General features: G+C 36.2%; 2 protein-coding genes and 1 pseudogene across 5 annotated transcripts in view; 1 reads left to right on the forward strand and 2 right to left on the reverse strand.

Moving 5' to 3' along the window:
* The window catches only part of FRRS1 (ferric chelate reductase 1), a 41,349-nt gene extending 31,484 nt beyond the window's left edge, over positions 1 to 9,865 (forward strand). For both annotated transcript variants that reach the window (XM_081025138.1, XM_081025139.1), the window contains exons 11-16: positions 742 to 828; positions 2,811 to 2,908; positions 3,158 to 3,216; positions 5,157 to 5,300; positions 6,457 to 6,518; positions 6,597 to 9,865. In XM_081025138.1, coding sequence (XP_080881264.1) covers positions 742 to 828; positions 2,811 to 2,908; positions 3,158 to 3,216; positions 5,157 to 5,300; positions 6,457 to 6,518; positions 6,597 to 6,689 — 543 coding nt within the window. In that variant the 3' untranslated portion in view covers positions 6,690 to 9,865. The remainder of the gene's footprint in view (positions 1 to 741; positions 829 to 2,810; positions 2,909 to 3,157; positions 3,217 to 5,156; positions 5,301 to 6,456; positions 6,519 to 6,596) is intronic.
* Positions 4,177 to 4,700, reverse strand: LOC308487593 (EKC/KEOPS complex subunit TPRKB-like; annotated as a pseudogene). Its single transcript has one exon. The product of its transcript is annotated as an EKC/KEOPS complex subunit TPRKB-like (transcript).
* Positions 9,866 to 16,857: 6,992 nt separating the features above from the next.
* The window catches only part of PALMD (palmdelphin), a 51,446-nt gene continuing 47,696 nt past the window's right edge, over positions 16,858 to 20,607 (reverse strand). For both annotated transcript variants that reach the window (XM_081026304.1, XM_081026305.1), the window contains one exon: positions 16,858 to 18,744. In XM_081026304.1, the coding sequence (XP_080882430.1) occupies positions 18,701 to 18,744 (44 nt within the window). In that variant the 3' untranslated portion in view covers positions 16,858 to 18,700. The remainder of the gene's footprint in view (positions 18,745 to 20,607) is intronic.

Raw genomic sequence — 20,607 nt, forward strand, 5'->3', positions numbered from 1 at the left:
TGCTACCTGCCTTGCTATTGTCTGTCTTGATTCTGCACTCTCTACCCCCATTTGCTCCTGTGGTTATTCCCAACTGGAAAATTCTTTATGTCTTCTCTCTACCAATTAAAATCCTCCACTACCTTTAAAACTATGATGTCTATATGTCACACACACAAACACACACACACACACGCACACACACACACACACACACAGTGACTTTATATCCTACTTTCCCTGGTATAAGCTTGATTTACATCAGTTTTCCTGGCATAATCAATTAACAGTGCCCATTTTCAGTCTCAATGTTCTGATTTGGACAATGAGTTATACATTTCATGTGTTTCTCTTTTCTACTTAGTTATATCCCAAGCTCCTCAGGTGACAGTATTTTCTGTTTCCTTGCTGTCTCCTTGTATGTGGTATAGCTGTGTGCTTGGTGGTAGAACTCAAAAAATATCTTTGGAAGGCAGTGATGGACTTGGCAAGTACGTGTGCTCTGTGTGTGAAATACCCAGTTCTGCCTCTCTGGGCCGGTGAAGTCTCGGCAACCACTTTTGAATGATGAGGATGGCAAATTAGATGTTTCTTTAAAGCTCAGTGATACACTAAGATTGTTTTTAACTGACCACAAACTGTGATTAGATGTCAATTGAATGCATGCCGTCAGAGAATCTAGTGATCTTTCCCCATTGTAACACCAACTCCTCTTGCTTCCGTAGTTAACTCTCTTCTCACTGTGTCATTTCACTCTTGCAGTTGCATCGAATGCTCATGTTGACTACTTCTGTCCTCACCTGCCTTGCGTTCATTCTGCCTTTCATTTACAGAGGAGGCTGGAATTGGGTAAGTATATTTTCAACAGGATTTTTTGTATAAATTCATTTGCTGTCAAAGGAGATTGCTGTTTTATTCTCAAATGATGGTTAAAAATATATTTCTGCATGTATCCCTCTTTTTTTTTTTTAATCATCTGATGACTTTTTACATGATTGGAGGACAGGGATGGAGTGAGCGTGTCAGTGCATATTACTTGGTATTGCAATGTGTTTTTAGGCTGCTTCAAATGTTATGTATATTCTATGTAGCTTAGTGAGTTTTCTCAATATAAAGTGCTGAAAATTCAAGGAACATGAACATTGTAGGCGGTTTTCTCTAATACTATGATTACCACAAGCTAACATTAGTTGCCTTCCTATGTGACCAGCTATGCTAAGTGATTTACATGTGTTTTCAAACTTGAACCTCAAAGGATTATTAATAATAATCCCATGTCACAAAGGAAGAAACTGGGGCTTATTCTCAAGTGTTTATCTCCAACTTGGACCTCCCCCCGGGCTTGAGACTCACACATTCAACTGTCTATTCAGGACCCCAACTTGCCTGTCTGAGATATCTCAAAATTAACGTGTCCAAAATGGAATTCTGATCCTTTTTCTCAGTCTTGCTTCACCTGCTGCTAACCCCATATTAGCTGTTGGCAGTTCCCTTCTTAGGCTAAAACCTTGGAATAATTCTTGACTCTGCTCTCTTGCACACCACATGTCAGATCCATCAGGAAATCCCATTGACTCTACATTTAAAGTAAAATACTTCTTACCATGACTGATAGTACTGTGTGGGTTTGAGCCACCGCCATTTTGCCTGGACCATTGTAGTAGGCACCTAATTGGTCTCTCCACCTCAACTCTTGCCCATGTATAATCTTTTTTCAACCAAGAAAGCAGAATGATTAAAAAAAAAAAAAAGTAAATCATGTCATCTCATTTCTGTGCCCCAAACTGGTTTCTCTGATGTCTCTCAATTTTACTCAAAGTTAAAGCCAAAGCCCTTCCAATGACCTCCGTGATTTGGCTCCCAGGTACTCTCTGAACTGATCTTCTCTTCTCCTTATCTTGTGGCTCATTTCATTTCACCCTGGCTTAATGCCAGGCATGCTCCTGCTTCATAGTCTTTGCAAATATTCCTTTTGCCTTGGTTGTACCTCCTTCGCTTCCTCACTTCCTTCAAGTCTTTGCTCAAATAATAGCTTCTCAGAGAACCCGACCCTGCTCTATTTTTTCCCATAGAACTCTTTACTCTATGTCATATCATATGATTTATTTATTATATTTTTTCTCTGTCTGATTTCCCACACTAGTATGTAAGCTCTGTGTATGTTCACTAGTGCATCTGAAGCACCCAGAACAGTTTCTGGTACACAGAAGGTACTCAGTATTTATTGAATGAATGAATAAGGCTTATCAAAAATAAGTGATGTACTAAGGTCAGAGCCTGTGCTTGCATTACACTCTCCCAACTTTATAGCCAGTCAGAATTTGATATCACAATTTAATATTTCAGGTTGGGCTGTTGCTATAAGAACTCAGGGAAACACGGAGGTCTAAACAAATAATTACAATACATTGGGATGGTTGTTTCTGACATGTGGGTACAGACTAGTCCTAGGTGGGCTGTCATCTAACATCATGACAGGAGGGAGGCAGCATCTGTACATGGATTCCACCCCAACCATTTGCACACTGTGTGGCCTTGGACACCTTACTTGGTATCGCTGAATCTCAGTTCTTCCATTTGTAAAAGTGGGTTATTCATAAGCCACTGTGAAGCTTCACAGTGAGCCTTAGTGATAATATGTGTAAAGTATGTACCTGGTATAAAGTAGATGCTCAGTGGATGGTACCTGTTATCATCATCATCATCATCATCGTCAAATGTTTGAAGCTACAGAAAAACATTAAGAATACATATATGTGTATTATTTTTAACTTGAAGATTTAAATTGATGGGTGAGAGTGAGACTATTAAGATGATGTAACTTTGTTCAGCATGCAGGTTACCACCCATACCTTGGTTGTATAGTGATGATTTTAACAGTTCTTCAGCCTCTTCTGGCAACCTTCAGGCCACCTTTACATAATCAAAGGTACTTTTAGCCTTTATTTATAAATGCTATTAATGTGGATATCATTAATTGGTGAACTAATCCATTTTTAAGTGGAAACATTTGCATTTTATAAAATTTAGTGATAAATTCTATTTACTTAAAAGGCTTTAAGAATTTCAGATATCTAATTCCTAGGCAATAAGGGAAATTGAATGCTTTTTATTATCGTAGGAATTAATTGTAGTTCCATCACTTTTAAGAATACTGACTGCTTCTTTATTTTGGTAGAAGGCAAATATTTAACTGGACTCATTGGGGTATGGGAACAGCTGCTAGAATAATAGCAGGTAAGTAATTGTGATGCTACTTAGTCATATATAATTGCTGGCTGTTCATATTGCAAGTTCTAATTTGGCTTAAATGATTTTTAGATGCATTAGTAATTGGAGTAATTGGTTATTGAGGAGAAATCAGCCTTAAATATTGAAATCCAGAAAGTAATTTCTAGAGGTAACTATTTAAGTCATTATTTCAGTTTTAAGCTTAAGGTTGTAAAATGACTTTAAAACTCTTCTTTTAAGATATGTATATAGATATGTAGATGGATATATATATCTTAAGATATATATATCTTAAGGCTTTAAAACTCTTCTTTTAAGATATGTGCATATATATGTATGTGTATATATATATATATATATATATATATATATATATAAAAATAAATGCTAAATGTAGCATTTACGTTTGCAAGCAGAATAAACTATACTGGCAGCCAAATATTTAAGTAGTTCAAGTTGAGGGTCATTTGTGAGTTGGGCTAAGGTGAGCTGGGGAGGGGAACTGTCTCCACTTCCTTTCCACAGGGGTGGTGCCATCCAGGGAAGGGTGGTTTGTAAAAGTGAAGTATGACTTTCCAATATACATACATATTTTTTCAAATGTAGCTGAAAAGGTTTTATTACATAGTTCATAAAGGACATGCCGCTTATTCATTTCCTCAGTTAATTTTGCCATTGAACTTTCTTCTTTAGTTTTTCTTGTAAATGTTTGCAATTGCTATCCCAATTACATAAAAATAAAATATATTTGAACAGAAATAAAAAACTAGAAGACAGTAACAAATAATAGTAACAGTGATTATCTTTTAAATTATTAAGAGGTAGGAGTAAAAGGTTTTTTTCCCCCTTTGCTGTACCATTTTGTGTTTTAAAATTTTCTATGATGAACAAATATAAATTTTGTAATCAGGAAAAGAAAACCAATGTTTTTCATAAATGATGAAAATTATTAATATTTCTGTCATTTCACAAAACATCTTTTGTTGACATTCTACAAATGACACCATCCAATAGTGTTCCAATACTTTCTTCTTGTGAAGATAGTTTATATATCTTTTTGACTTCTGGAATATTTGTTATTTCAGAAAGATTTTCCAGAGAAACTTGATGACCTTCTACCTGAGATATTAGGTTTTCTTGATCTATTTGTTTTTCTCCATCATCAATGTAAACAATTAGAACTGAAGTGTCATTTACTGAGATACCAAATTTTTTCAAAGCCTCTGAAATATTGTTATTTGGGGAAAGGTTGAAAATAATTTCAGTAGAGTTCTCGTCTTCATTTTTCCCAGTTTGTAGAAGTGAACTGCTTTGTTTGCTGCCACAAGTATCTGAAATGGATCAATGATCATCGTAGGGTTTATTAATGAACCATCAATGGCACCTTCCATGACCTTTTTTCTCAAGTCTCCAGCATTTTTTACATTTTTAAATAACAGAAGGGTCACCCTGCATTCGGGAAATAAGTCCAGCTGATGTTTTAACTGCATTTCGTAGATAAGCAGGATTCACCGCCTGCGCCGTCTGTGTTGGAATCTCCAATATATTTTTATGCCTTACATAATAAAAACCTAAGCTGGTTCCTCCTCTCCTTTTCTATAATCTATGGGGTTCTTTATGAAAAGGGGAGTATGGTCATCAGTGATTTCCGTAAGTTTCTCCCTTTTTACATTGCAGACTTAAAACTTTTTGGAAAATTTAGATGCCTCTTTTTAAACAATTAGTAGATCATAATTATAATTTCCCATCTTACCCTTTCTAGTCTAATAGTAAGACTAGAAAAGAAAAGACTAAATTATTTGGTCTTAAGTATTAATCTAATTCATTTTATAAACTCATTTAATGTGTTTTACTTGATATAATACAAACACATATACACACACTCACAACTACCTTCCTTGGTGGTGACTACATTTGACCATATATATTTTTTCTTATAAACATAGTGGCAGCAATGTTCCTGGGAATGGATTTACCAGGATTGTCTCTTCCTAGCCCATGGAAAACTTATGCAATGACTGGATTTGTAGCCTGGCATGTTGGGACTGAGATTATTCTGGAGATTCATGCTTACCGACTCTCTCGCAAAGGTAACCTGGTCAAAAGCCATGTTATGTAGAATCACTTTTATGTAAACTGTTGGCATATAATTAGTTTCTTGATTCTAATGTTTGAATATTACATGATAGCTCACTAAACATTTCTGTTGTGATTAGTCAGTCAGTAGTAGAAATTGTGGACATTTCTTTGTGTTTTATATTCGTTAATGTTAGAAAAATGGTGAGTGAAATATAAGAGGAAGATTTTAGGTTTTAGAGAGGAAGTCTTCATTATACATACTTTTTACTTTGCATGCTGGTCTGACTTGGAGCATACATAGTATACATAGTATACATAGTATACATAGTACACTCTTAAATACCTGCAGCTGAGAGAACCCTAATACAGAGTAAGGAGAGATGGTCAAAATCAACACACGGTAGAGCTGCGGACAAATTTGTTCAGTTTGACAAACTTACTGTGTGCTATCACTTAGGTTGCTGTATACATCAGATATGACAATCTAATTAGCGAGTTAGGCAGGGAAGACTTTGCCTGAGCCCTCTCGTGGCAAGGTCCATTTTGGTCTGAGTGTCAGGCGGAGCACGATAGCCATTAGGGGTAGAGAAATTAGTAGAGAATGGGTGACATTTTAAACTAGTGTGGATTTCAGGCTAAGTGTCCTTTGTGCCCTATCTAGTTTTCATAACCCCCTAAATGATAAATAAAATAAAGGTGGCTTTCTAAAAATAAAACCTCTCTGTTGTCTAGTGTATATGTTGTGAATTTAGGAGTGGGGGCAGCTTTTAGGAGCTGAGCAGTAAATATCTGTGCTGCCATTTTTGGGGTTCTTGATAGGCATACGTACATGGGACTTTTGATAACCACCCAACTGCGGCTTGCTGTTTAAAATACATATGTATTTAAAACTTTGATTGTTAGGACTTTGATAGGTATTTATCGACTAGAAAAAGGGAGCATATTTTAAGTCCCTTGACAAGTGTATGCTATAGCCAGCTTGTCCCAATTTGTGAGAGCCTTAAATACTCAGGAAGTTTGCAATATTTGGTAGCTTGAATGGGAGAATATATACCCTAGAAATCAGCAAATGCTACAAATCGGGGCTTTTTTTTTTTTTTTTTTTTTTGAGAATTAATTCACCTGTATACCCACTGGCCTTATAAACTTACGTTTTTTTCTTGACAGTTGAAATATTGGATGATGCTAGAATTCAGATCTTTCAGTCATTTACTGGAGCTGAAGCAGAAGTAAGTCCTTTTTTTATTTATTGACAAAAGCCTTAATGATAGTACTTTCTTTCTCTCATATGTCAATCTTTCTTTCAGGGTCATGCTTTTAAAAAGGCAGTGTTAGCAATTTATGTCTGTGGGAATGTGACTTTTCTCATCATATTCTTATCTGCAATCAACCACCTATGAGCAAGCACAGACAGACCTTACTGTTGCAGACCAGGTAATAATTATCATCAAGCCAAAGAAACTTGAAGCCTAGACTGACTGCCTGGAGCATATTCATGAATTCTAATTTGGAAGACCAGGTCATGTCTATAGAGGAATTGGGAAGTCTGGTCTTTAGAGATCAATATTCAACAGGGTCCTGTGGACGAGAAAGTGATGTTAAGCCTGTATGTGTAATTCTGAGTCTTAAAGGAAAGGTAGTACTTACTAGAGGAGAACTGACTCAAATATTTGTATGCAGAGATTTTTAAGAATGTTAGCATTTAAGAAGGTAAACAACTTTTTGGAAAACAAAGAATGTCATTAGGATTAAAAGGAGATTAAAAGAAATATAGTATTTTGGACTACAAAGGTGCTGTGGTAAAGAAAACATTTATTTTTACTAGTTTATCTCAATAGTCTTTCTTAGGACTTTTTGAGAAACTACATTTTTTCAGGCCAATTTTTGGGACATTTCCCTTGCTCTATGTATTTTGTTACTCCTGTTAAAGGGAGAAACAGGACTGATCCTACTGTAGGTTTCGTTAACATTTAAATAAATTATGAATATTATAATTTCTATGAAATGCAAGTGTACATCTTTTGCTTAAAAACTGTCTTTATATATTCAGTAACAGAACTGGAATGGCATTTTATGTGTTAATTGTTTTGACAATAAGATTTAAGTCTAATACCCTTTGGAGATTGTAGACTTGCATTTCGAAATTAGTAAAACTCACCCTTGTGAACCCAAGTTATTCTCTTTTCTTGTGTTAATAAAATAATATGGGTGGTTCTGTTCTGCTAGAAGTTCCTGATGCTCTGATGAATTAGAATAATCAGTGTTATTTTCCTTCCTATTGAAGTAATTTGTCTTCTATTTTATGGCCGGGTCTCATATTTGCTATGAAGGCTTATAGCCAGTGGGTGGCACCATAATACCAAAGTACTGCTTTGTTCCTGTTTTCCTTGTGCTGTGATTCATTATTAGTACTTAGATAATACCCCAGAAAGGCATTTTCCTTAAAATCCACCAACTCTTAATCTTAATTTGAAAAAAATGCTGCCTTTTTTAGGCAGAATTTGTAGATATCGGGGTTATAGGTTAGAAACTGAAATTAAGGACCAGTATTTTTATTTTTTCATTTCATTTTTGTTTGTTTTCTGAGCAAGATTATTTGTAACAATTGTTTGATATTTCCCTTTGTATTCCCCTGACCTTGTAATAAACGAATACGACTATTTAAGGCAAAAGAAACAAGCAAAACTAAACATTTTTGAAATAGAAAATTTAGGGAGGCATATTTTCTGTAAGTGTTCTGTTTGATTATGTTAGGTTTCTGCTTGGTCCAAGGACCTAATTTCTATCTGATGTAAATAACAGACTCAGCCATGTATCCTACATCTTTTGCTGGGGAAAATGATATGAAAATTTGTTTTTCTTCTTCATAGTGGTGTTTATCATAAGTAGCTTCGGTTGACTTGTGAATTTTCTGTATTCATGTTCTATTAAGTGCCAGGCTATTTACAGTCTAAACTTTCCTTTCAAATGTATTTAAAAAAACTTTTTCCGTATAGAAAATTAAATGTATACTAAGATAATTTCCTCCAATTTTCAATTAGAAGGGGCTTAAGGGTTAATACATTTCTCTTGATAAATTATATTCTCTACGTGACAAGGAAAAATTCTTTTAAGGAGAAAGATGGACCTTGTGTATTTGGTTTTTAAATATGTGAACTTGCTGTATTTCCAGTGCTAAGGCTAAGATATTTTAACTTTTTCACTGATTCATCTGTTGGCAATATTTTGATATATTATCAATTGATGTAGAGTTGTCCAAAGAAGTCTTTGTCATTTAATCTTAGTAGACCAAACTTTTTCAGTAATACAAAATTGTGATTGTTCTCGTTATGAGTGGTTGATATCCACAAATTGAAAATGCCCATTCTTCCCTTTTCTCAATTTTTCTCCTTGTTTTTGTAATAAACAATCTGGGTGTTTTTTTTAAAACATAATTTCTTTTGATAGAAGTAATTGTTAAACTAAATGCCTTTATATCTTCAGCATTGTTGCCCCAAACAGTGAGCAAAATCATGTTTTCAAATGGATTCCTCTATAAAATAAAAATAAGTATCAATTTTTGGAAAAAATGAAGTAAATTCTAGAAAATTGTGGTTGAGGTAGCATTCATAACTGAGACCTTTTTGTTTTTATTATTTTCTTGTCTGTGCTCATCAATCTTAAGTGCACAGGTAGCTTATGGCATAAGTTATTGAATAAAGGAATCATATTCGCCTACTTGGCTTTTGTCAGGATTTTGACTCTTATGTGTATTAAGTGATATTCATCCTTTCTACATCCTGCCCCAGTCCAGGATGCAGTGGCAGCAGGAAAAGACAAATGTAGTAGATGCCAGCTAGGAAACTCTAGGGGCACATGTAGCTTTTGGCTGAAATTCTGTTTATCTGTATACTCTGAGGAACCAAGGGGGGAAAAAGAACAAAGGTCCTTGTTTCAGATAATCCATTATAGATGGGAATGAAAGAAAGGTTTCTTGCAAGCTCTTTTCAAATCTGATTAGGATGCACACTGTCCCTATCCACATCCTGCTTCTTCCTTGCCCAGCTCCCGCCAGGCTCATCTCTGCACCCAGGTCACTGATGGTCATCTGCCTGGAATGCCCTTTTTGTTCCTCTCTTCCTGGCAAAAGCTAGTTTATCAAGTTCTGGCTCAAGATCGTCCTGTCCTTGCAGCCTTCCATGACACTCTCTCCCACATGGATCTCTACTTGTCTTGACCATCCTTATAAATGGAGTGGTGGAAACAACTGATTCTGTAAATTAAAAAGGGACTGGGAGTTTAAGACTGGTGTTGGAAGACCTGAGTATGCATGTTTGATTTACAAGTTGCATGTCCTTGGGCAAGTCACTTATATTCCCAGACTCATTTCTTCATCTATAAAACCTATCTCACAAGGCGTTTGTAAGGAATAAATGAAGTGATACCAACAAAAGGTACTTGGTCCATGTTGTTAATGATGTTGCTGTTTGATTATAGTGTTGCATTTTAGCAGTTTTAATATATAAAATAAGTATTTTTTATTTTATAAAGAATTTGATGTTCACCTTGAAGTCTATGTTAAATAAAATAGCTGCACAAAAAGACAACTGTTGTCTGATTTTTATTTATTTGAGCTACCTAGACCAGTCAAATTCACAGAGATAGAAAGTAGAATGATGATTTATAGGGGCTGGGGAGAGGAAGGAAGGAATGGTGAATGGGTTCTGGAGATTGACAGTGGTGATGCTTGCACAACACTGACTGTATTTAATGCACAGAATTGTACACTTAGAATTGGTGAAAATGGTAAGTTTTGTATTATGCATGTTTTACCACCATTAAAAATAGGAAAAAAAATTGATGTTCATAGCAACACTATTCATAATAGCCAAATGATGGAAACAGACCACTTATCCATCAACAGATAATGGATAAACAAACTGTGGCACATCCATACAGTGGTATATTTTTCAGGAATAAAAAGGAGTGAAGTACTGGGACATGCTACAATGGGGATGAATTTTCAAAAATATTATGCTAAGTGAAAGAAGTGAGACATTAAAGTAACATATTGTGATTCCATTTATATGAAATATCCAGAATAGGTAAATCCATAGAGACAAGCAGAGTGATAGTTGCCAGAGGCTTGGCGTATTGGGAGGAGGGAATGGAAAGTAATTGCATAATTATATAACATTTTATTTTGGGCTGACAAAAATGTTTTGAAGATAGACAGAAGCGGTACTCATACAAAATTGTGAATGTAAGAAATGCCACTGAATTGTCCACTTTAAAATGGTTATTTTATGTTATGTGAATTTCACCTCAATAAAACAAATATTGGTCTTATTACTGCTCTTGGATTATACTTTTGGGTGGAAAGATCTGGGGATTTTGCTGAACTTAAACTTGGTTATCAGCTTAATTTCTTATTTTGTTATCAAAGAAGTGAATGTAATTTTATATTATGCCTAGTCATATACCTCTGGTTTAGGGAAGAGAAATTTCTTGAAGTTTCTTGAAGTTTCTAGGGCATATCTTTAGAAGTATGTCTTCTTCATGTGATATCTTATTCACATGTAAAAGAAATTGTATTGTATTTTGGGTTTCCTCTAAGGATCTAAACAAATTTTTTGATTTCTAATCACATACTGATATATAGTAATTAAACTCTTGGGATAAGAGTTTTCAGTCTAATCCAATTAATTGCGTGCTAAAACAAAAGAAGCAACATTTATTGGAGAAAAATAAGAGAATCCAGAATTTTTATAACCAAGTATTTTATGATGTACAGATAACAATCCAAAATTACTCATATGTGAAGAACCAAAAAACTCTGACCCATTCTCCATAGTAAGTGTTGGCAAACTTTTTCATTAAAGGGTCTGATAGGATATGTTTTAGCCTTTTGTGGAGCACGTGTGGTCTCTGTAGCATAATCTTTTGTTTCTCTTTTTTCTTTTTCTTTTTTTTATACAACCCTTTGAAAATGTAAGAAACCATTCTTAGCTTGTGGGCTATACAAAGAAAAAACAGGCTGTTGCATGGATTTGGCCTGTGGGCCATAGCTTATCAACCACTGCTATAAAGAAAGAACAATCAGTGGAGAACAACCCTTGAGATTTCTTAGATAATTAGATTCAGGAAATAGGATTTTAAAGCATCTGTGATAACTATTCTCGGTGATATAAAATAAAATATGCTTATTATAAATAAAAAGGTTTAGGGAAGAGAATTTCCCCTAAGAAATAAAAAGGTGCATATACGTGGAAACAATACAATTGAACCATATAGAATTGGAGAGCTGAGAAAATATTTGAAAAAATTCACTGGGTAGATTAATATTAGAATGGAGATGACAAAAAGCCAATGAACTTGAAGATTGATAAGTAGAAATGACCTATTTGAAGAAAAGAAATAAAAATTTTGGAAAAGAATTAAGCAGAATCTCAGGGACCTGTTATATGATAAAATATTTTGGTATTATCTCAGAAGGAGAAGAGAATCTCTGAAAATAATGACTAGAAAAATCCCCAAATTTGACAAAATTTGATAACTACTGATTCATGATGCAGGAAAACATCTCAAGCAGGAAAATATGAAGATAGTCATGCTTATGCAAGCCATAGTCAAACTCCTGAAAGCAAAACAATACAGAGCAAATCTTGAAAGGAGAAACAGAAAAATGAAACATTACATGCAGAGGAATGATTTGATTAACATCTGACTTCTCATAAGAATCTATGGAGGCCAGAGAGAGTGCAATAACACTTTTAAAGTGCTGACAGAGAAAGAAATGTCAACAAAAATTCTATATAAAGAAAAAATATCCTTCAAGAATGAGAGCAGATATGAAGACATTTTTGGGTAAAAGACATCTAAGAATTTGCACTATAAAGAATATGCACTACAAAAACTGCAAAGGGAAGTTCTCCAGGCTGAAGAGAAGTGATAGTGAATGGGAACACAGATCCTCAAAGAAATGAAGAACACTCAAAATGGTAAATAATTGGTTAACATAAAAGTGTTTTCAAAATTTTGTACTTAAATTCTTTTTTTTTTTTTTTTTTTAAAGATTTTATTGGGGAACAGTATGTACTTCCAGGACTTTTCCAAGTCAAGTTGTTGTCCTTTCAGTCTTAGTTGTGGAGGGCGCAACTCAGCTCCAGGTCCAGTTGTCATTGCTAGTTGCAGGGGGCAGAGCCCACCATCCCTTGCAGGAGTCAAGGAATCAAACTGGCAACCTAACGGTTGAGAGGACGCGCTCCAACCAACTGAGCCATCTGGGAGCTCAGCAGCTGCTCAGCTCAAGGTGCCCTGTTCAATCTTAGTTGCAGGGAGCAGAGCCCACCATCCCTTATGGGACTCAAGGATTTGAACCAGCAGCCCTGTGGTTGAGGGCCTACTGGCCCATGTGGGAATTGAACCGGCAGCCTAAGAAGTTAGGAGCATGGAGCTCCAACTTCCTGAGCCACTGGGCCGGCCCTCTACTTAAATTCTTAATACATATGTCTGTTTAAGCAAAAAAAAATAAAAAAAAAATTCTACATTATTTTGTGGGGTTTATATTGTATGTACATGTAATACATATCACAAGTTAGCATTAGGATGGGAAGGATAATGGACCTGCATAGTTGCAAGATGCCTGCATTTTATGTTGTAAAGTTATACTATGCTAGTTCTAAGTAACAAGTTTCAAGTTCTAATGTGAAAAGTTAAGGATGTATTTTGTAATGCCTAGAGTGGAAAAAAGCTATATGGAGATATATGGGTGTGTGCGTGTGTGTGTATATATAGATATAAAGTTCTAAATTACTTAATTTATTAAAAAAGCAAGAAAGGAAAAATAAAAAAACGGGGACCAAATAAAAAACATAATAAAATGGTGGGCCAAAATTCGATTACATTAACAAATATATTAAACATTAGTATACTACATACTCCAGTTAAAAGGCAGAGTGTCAGATAGGTAAAAAAGTAAAATCCAAAAATGATTTAAATATAAAGAAGCAGATAGTTTGAAAGTAAATGAATGGAAAAAGATATATGAAATAGTAAACATGAGAAGACTGAAATGTTTGTATTTATACCAGATAAATTTATTTTCAGCTAAAGAGTATTATCAGTAATAGAGACCTTTCTTAATGATTGAAGCATTAATTAATCAAGAATACATGTAGTCATAAATATGTATGTGTCTAATAACAGCCATCAAAGCACATGAAAAAATTGAATTGATAGAATTAAAGAGAGGTACCCATTCATGATAAAAACTAATGTGGGCTAGAAGTGGATCTTCTCAAGTGATAAAGGCATCTAGGAAAAGCCTAGCTAATATACTTAATGGTGAACAACTGGACAATTTCCCCTTAGGATAAAAGTGTCTGTTCTCACCACTTTGCATTAACATTGCATTGGAAGTTTTGGCAAGGACAATTAGGCAAAAAATAGAAATAAAAGACATCCAGATTGTAAAGAAAGAAGTAAAACTATCACTTTTCACAGATGGCATATCAAAAATCCTAAGGAATCCAGTAAGTGACTGCTAGAAGTAATAAATGACTTCAGCAAGGTTAAAGGATACAAAAATCAATATACACAAAAATCATTTGCATGTCCAAACACTAGCAGTGAAAAATCTGAAAGTAAAATTAAGAAAACAATTTCATTCACAATAGCATCAAAGAGAATAAAAAGGAATAGATTTAACCAAGGAGATGCAAGATTTGTACACTGAAAACTACAAAACGTTGAAAAGAACTGTGGGGACAAAGCCCCAAAAAGCAGTTTCCAGGCTCTCGGCCTCACATAGAAAGGTGCTGGCTCAGGTAGTAAATGGCCATCCACTGTGATTGGATGGCCATCAGCTGTGGCTAGTTGGCCGTCAGCTGTAACCAGTGAGCCATTGGCCACTAATATAACTGCCGTGGCTACGCTAGCAGAAAAAACGGGGGCTAGCAAGAAGATGGTGGCTGGCAAGCGCGGACTGCTGTTAGGATGGCGGGTTGCAGATTATGTAGATCCTGCTTCCTGTGTCTCCAGCCCAGCCGCCAGCGACAATATATTGGTATTACTCCCCTACCTATGGCTCCATGGGTGTTCCTTTTTGGCCTCACCATATCCTGCGTTCTTATGTGTGGAGTGGGAGCAGAGACCCCGCATGACCCCCTGCATGACAAGAACTAAAGAAAATCTAATAAAAAGACATGTCAAAGGTGCATAGGGACCCACTGAAAGAGGTTTCAATGGCTAAAGATGGAATAATCAAAACCTTTCAATAGTTCTTAAATGGTTTGTGGAATAATTTTTTAAAAACTTTTAATAGTTCTTAGATGGTTTGAATTTTTTTTTAAATTTTTATTGGGGAATGTTGGGGAACAGTGTGTTTTTCCAGGATTCATCAGCTCTGAGTCAAGTCATTGTTTTTAATCTAGTTGCGGAGGGCACAGCTCAGCTCCATGTCAAGTCACTTTTTTTTTTTTTCATTCTAGTGTGGAGGGCACAGCCCACCTGCCCATGTGGGAATTGAACTGGCGACTCGGGTGCCATGAGCACGGGGCTCTAATCAACTGAGCCAACTGGCTGCCCACTGGCAGCTCAGTTTGAAGTCAAGCCGTTTGTTTTCACTCTAGTTGTGGAGGGCACAGCTTACTGGTCCATGTGGGAACCGAACTGGCCATGTTGCTGTTATGAGCACTGCGCTCTAACCAATTGAGCCAACCCGCTGCCCCAAGATGGAACAATTTGAACAACAAGTTGTGTTGGGTAAACTCAAGTGTAGAGTAAATATCCATAAATCCAACTGATTTAAGTGAATGATTGAATAAATAAATGGAGGAGAATAGACAAATTTGTGCAGAGAGAATTTGAAATAATTTATGTGGATACTGTTTGCATATGGATTATGCATAATGACTTCCTTCCAAAGCATACAATATAGAAAGAGGGGAAAAAATCAGTGGAGCAACCTGACAAGCACTACGTTAGCCAGGTGATCCAGGTCAACATCAACAGTGATAAATCCTGTTGAAAGTATGTACTCTTGATATGTGATGAAAATGGCACTTTACCGCTGTGATCTTCCTCCCTCAAACTCATGTTCCCAGGCTAATCTTGAGAGAAACATCAGACAATTTGCAATAGAGGGACATCCTACAAAATACCTGATGAGTAATTTTCAAAACTGTCAGGGTTTACAAAATGAGGAAAGTCTGAAAAGCAATCACGAGCCTAAGAAGACACGACAGCTGAATGTAATGTGGTTCTCTGTGTGGGATCCTGGAACAGAAAAAGGATATCAGGTGAAAACTAAGGAAATCAGAAAAACTGTGAGACTAGTTAGGAATATATCACTCTTGTTTCATTAATTATAACAAATGTAACTAATGTAAGATGATAATAGGAAACTGGGTGCGGGGTATATGGGAATTTTGTATTCTGTTTTTTTGTTAATCTAAAACTGTTCTTAAACATAATATTTAATATAATTAGTGGCTACAATGACCTTTGGGAGCATGTGTTCCCTTATTTTGTGGGAGAAAATGGGGTCTATGTATAAAGGGTAGGTGCATTTTATTAGATGGAAACAGTGGCTTTTTAATTGCTTGAGCTTTCAAATGTATGTTTGATAAACATGGAGCTGAGTAGAAAAATGGGTGGACTGTGCCTTTTTAATGCTTCATCTTTATCTTCATTATTTAATGCTTCATCTTTAAATCCACCCTTGTAATCCTGACCCTGTAAACACATCTTTGCCAGCTGATGGAACGTTAGGTCTTGTCAATAAAGGGTGCTGGAGGGTTCCTGGAAGGCAATTGTGGCAACAAGACACCTCACTTTCGTTTTCCGGCTTTCCTTCTTTTTCATTGAGCACAGGAGCCAATGAGTTGGTGTATGGACAGTCCAGTCTCACCACAGCAGCCCTACCTGACTAGCTGCAACTCCGCACTCAGGCCCCACTCTGCCTACCTGATAGCTGATTCCACAGCAGTTCCAGCCTCACCCCAAGCAAAAGACTAGCTCCAGCTTTCCACACCTTCTGGCCATGCTGGGCCACTTCTACACGTCAGTGCTGTCCCATGCCCTTTCTCAAGGGGGCTAGATGAACCATCCAGATTCTGGCTCATGCCTGAGGCCAGCTGGTGTTTACACAGCCTCCCCTTGCAGACTATACCTTTTTCCTCTGAACTATTCATTCATTCATTCATTCATTCATTCATTCATTCATTCATTCATTGATTACTTACTAGGTGCCAGGCAGTGTTCTAAGAAATATTTGTGTACAAAAATCAAAACTAAAAATCAATGCGTTAATCACAGGGATGGCAGAGATACAAAAGAATGTACATTTTGACAAGTCACGCTAAAGTCAGAGGAATGAAAAGCAGTGGGACCTTTGGACTTGGGACTGGCGTGTTTGTGTGAAAGTGCCTCTGAAACTTGAATCTCCAGATTTCCCAGAACATTCCAGGCCAGCAAAAGGTTCTTTCCTCCTACAGAACAACTGCCACTTGCAAACAACTCATCTGGGGCTGGTGCTGTGCTGGTTAATGCTTGTCCTCATCAGGATATGTTTCTTTCTTTTTTTTTAATTTAAATTTATTTATTGGGGTGACAATTGTTAATGAAATTACATAATTTCAGGTGTACAATTCTGTATTACATCAACTATAAATCCCATTGTGTGTTCACCACCCAGAGTCAGTTCTCCGTCCATCACCATATATTTGATCCCTCTTACCCTCATCTCCCTCCCCCCACCCCCCTTACCCTCCGGTAACCACTAAACTATTGTCTGTGTCTATGAGTTTTTGTTTCTCATTTGTTTGTCTTGTTTTTGGTTTATATACCACATATCAGTGAAATCATAGGGTTCTCTGCTTTTTCTGTCTGACTTATTTCACTTAGCATTATACTCTCAAGATCCATCCATGTTGTCACAAATGTTCCTAAATCATCGTTCCTTAACGCCGAATAGTATTCCATTGTGTATATATACCACAACTTCTTTATCCATTCATCTATCGAAGGACATTTTGGTTTTTTCCATGTCTTGGCCACCGTAAACAAAGCTGCAATGAACATTGGAGTACACGTGTCTCTATAGAGAAATGCTTTCAAATTTTTTGGGTAGATACCCAGGAGAGCGATTGCTGGGTCATATGGTAATTCTATTTGTAATTTCTTGAGGAACCTCCACACTGCCTTCCATAGCGGCTGCACCAGTCTGCATTCCCACCAACAGTGTATGAGGGTTCCTTTTTCTCCACAGCCTCTCCAACACTTGTTGCTATTTGTCTTGTTGATGAAGGATATGTTTCTTTGACCTCTCATTGCCTCCACAGCAGTAACTAAGATAAGGTCTCACCATAGTCTCACCAAGGAAATTCAGTTTCTGCCCCGAAAGACTCGCGGGTTCTGGGTAATATGCACTGGCATGATCCAGGAAAGACGTGTGGGAGTAGATTTTGAGGGTGTTGGGTGGAGGACAGTACAATAAGTAGAGTAGGAGAGAATTGGCATCAGAGTATTCTTCCAATTAGGATTTAAATTACTGGCACGAATACTTAGGAATGACATGCTGTATACTTCTCACTAAGTTTTAATATTAGGATTCTAACTTATTTACCAGAATTGTTTCAACATTAGACTAGGCTTGTGTTCTTTGAGAATATGGGGAGTCCTCCATACAACAGCCTTAGGTCATAGTCATCACACCATGGAGTTCACCCTGAACTGAATGAAAGAAAAGATGATATCTCAAGAAGAATGAACATGCCAGTCACCATCTGTAAAGCATGTATGCTATCAAGATAATCCAAATCCAGTCCCCAAATATGAGGATAATTATTGCATGCACCTTTTGGATGTATGCAAAGAGTTTGAAGTCTCTACCAAATCAAGTGAATTGGCCTTAGCAGGAGGATGTAGTTTTAAAGCCTTGTTAAAATGAGAAGGCATGTTTACTTGTCAGATATAAAGATGCATATTTCTGTGATGAGGTACAATCGCTTCCTATGATGTTTTATTTGTATTAGCAAAATTACAATGTCAGTTAATAGGATCTAGTCAGGCTATTTTAAATAACTTTATTCTTAAATTTAACAAGCTCTTATTAGAAATGCTTTGGTATCAATACAATAAAAATATGCTGTCCCAGCCCCCCGACCCACTGCCACTGAATCGTGTTAAGTAACTGGAAAATTTAAATATTTGTTCTCCCCAACTTTTTTGGAATTTGTTTTACAAATAATGACTACTGCTTTTTCACATGGCTTAATATGGATATAATTATAATTTTTCGGATCTCAAAAAAACAAACGAAAAAAAAAAAAACAACAAACCAAAAAAATCCCCCAAATATCCAGAAGAGAAAGTTGCAAACGTTTCTTAGTTTCTTCTCCAAAGCATGTTTACATAGATGGTACAGCTCTCAGATAACTTTTTTCCCCAGCTTTGCCATTCTCATCCTTAAAGCTGCAAATTAAAGAAAATAATAGAGAGTTATTAAAAAAAGAAAAGCCTTTATTTTCGTTCTAAATGACCATTTCATAGAATGCAGGAAAGTTTAAAACATACCTCAGATGATTTTATCCAACAATGTGAGCATTGTTTTAGTAGCACAAAAAGATAGTAGAAATAATAAGCTATGGTTAACTTAAGGCAGAAGCTGGTTGAGAACTAGAAGGAATCTATTTCTATAAAGATTAGAAAAATTAGTAGAGCAAACAGCACAAATTGAGTAAATACAGGATTAGTGCACAGTTTTACTATTAGCCATAGATAAATTCCCTCTAGGTCAATAACCATTTGGTGTGTATTTCTGAGCTATGCACTACTAAAAAAAAAAAAAAGCATTGACACACACTCTAATTCAATGTTAGCTTATTTTTTAACTCATCAAAGTTGGTTATACCAAGGGTCTCTATCCTTGGATCTATATGATAAAAACAAATTTCTTTATAATGAAACAATGTGAACTAGTAATTAAGAGTTGGAGTAATTATAAAATATCTTTGTCAGGATGTTATGAGTACTTTCAAATGACAAATACATATTTTTTTGAGCATATTCCACTGCTAAAGGTATATTGGATTTAGAAACCGTTTTTAAAAATGTAGATTTAGAATTCATAAGACTCTAATCTTCTGGTATCATGCCCGTAATATTTATGACTTTAGAGTATAGCTGCCTCAGTCATGTTACAAAATTGAGAGATGCTTTCAAGGCACTGATCATCACATTCATGTGTAATATGGCCCATGAACCAGTTATTTAACTGATTGCAAAATTTTGTTTAATGAAAAAAATTAAAAAGGAAGGCATGCTCTCTCATTTCTTAGCCATATATTAGTTGTCTATTAACAAATGAAAAGATCGTATCTATAAGAAGCTCTTTTTCACAAATATGGGAATGGGTAGGGATGTACTGTAATAAGATCATGATCATTTTTATTGTCACTCTGTTTATATGAAATGTTTTCATTTAAGTGAAACCAAAGAGCATTATTTCCCTTGGAACCTTAAGGGGAATGATCATTTCTAGTGGCAGGGTCAAGAATAGTCCCATTAGGACCAGCTGAGGGAATTTTATTTTCTCTGTAGCCAGGAGAATGGTCTCTATTGCTGGGAGATGTTGCATGGTGAAACCTGAGGAGATTTACTTCCACTGAAGGAGGTAAACTGAAGGCAGAAGGCAAGACTTTATAGTTTTTCCTCTTGGATTTATGGACCTCTTTCTTGCCCATACCAAATAAGAGAGCAGGGGCAAAGATCATTTAAGAGACTTTTTAAAGGTCTTTTTAAAGGCGGGGTAAAGTCCTCATTCCTACAATGACTTCTCCACTTGAGTTTCAGTAAAGCAGGCACACCCTGTGTGCTGTAGACATTCAATGACGTTCTTGAAGGATATCCTGGAAGTTCACATCATCAGGAGTGGGGTAATCCGGTAACTCACTATCCCATTTCTTAAGGGGGAAAAAGAATTCTAGATTGTTAGTCTGCTAGTCCTTTCTTTAGTACTATGGCAAATAGATGGTGTGAGTTTCAAGTAGATGTGTGGGGCCAGAGTATGTTGGCAATGGGAAGGTGCCTAGGTGTAGCGGGTAATAAACCTGGGCCAATACCTCTCCTTTTCATTTCTCCTTTCTGTTCTTCTCTGATCTCTACCTCCTCTCCCCATAGCAATTCAGACGCATAGTTTTGGCTGGTTGAACTTGGTGGAAGAAAGCTTGCCTCTGTACTCTCTCTTAGCATCCCTTGGTTCCTAGTGATGGTCACAGTTTGACAATTTTGGCACCAAAAGCATGTGAATCCTCCAGAACTGAGGTCCCCCACTTC

Source organism: Rhinolophus hipposideros, assembly GCF_964194185.1.
Source record: "Rhinolophus hipposideros genome assembly, chromosome: 19".
NCBI classification, from domain to species: domain Eukaryota; kingdom Metazoa; phylum Chordata; class Mammalia; order Chiroptera; family Rhinolophidae; genus Rhinolophus; species Rhinolophus hipposideros.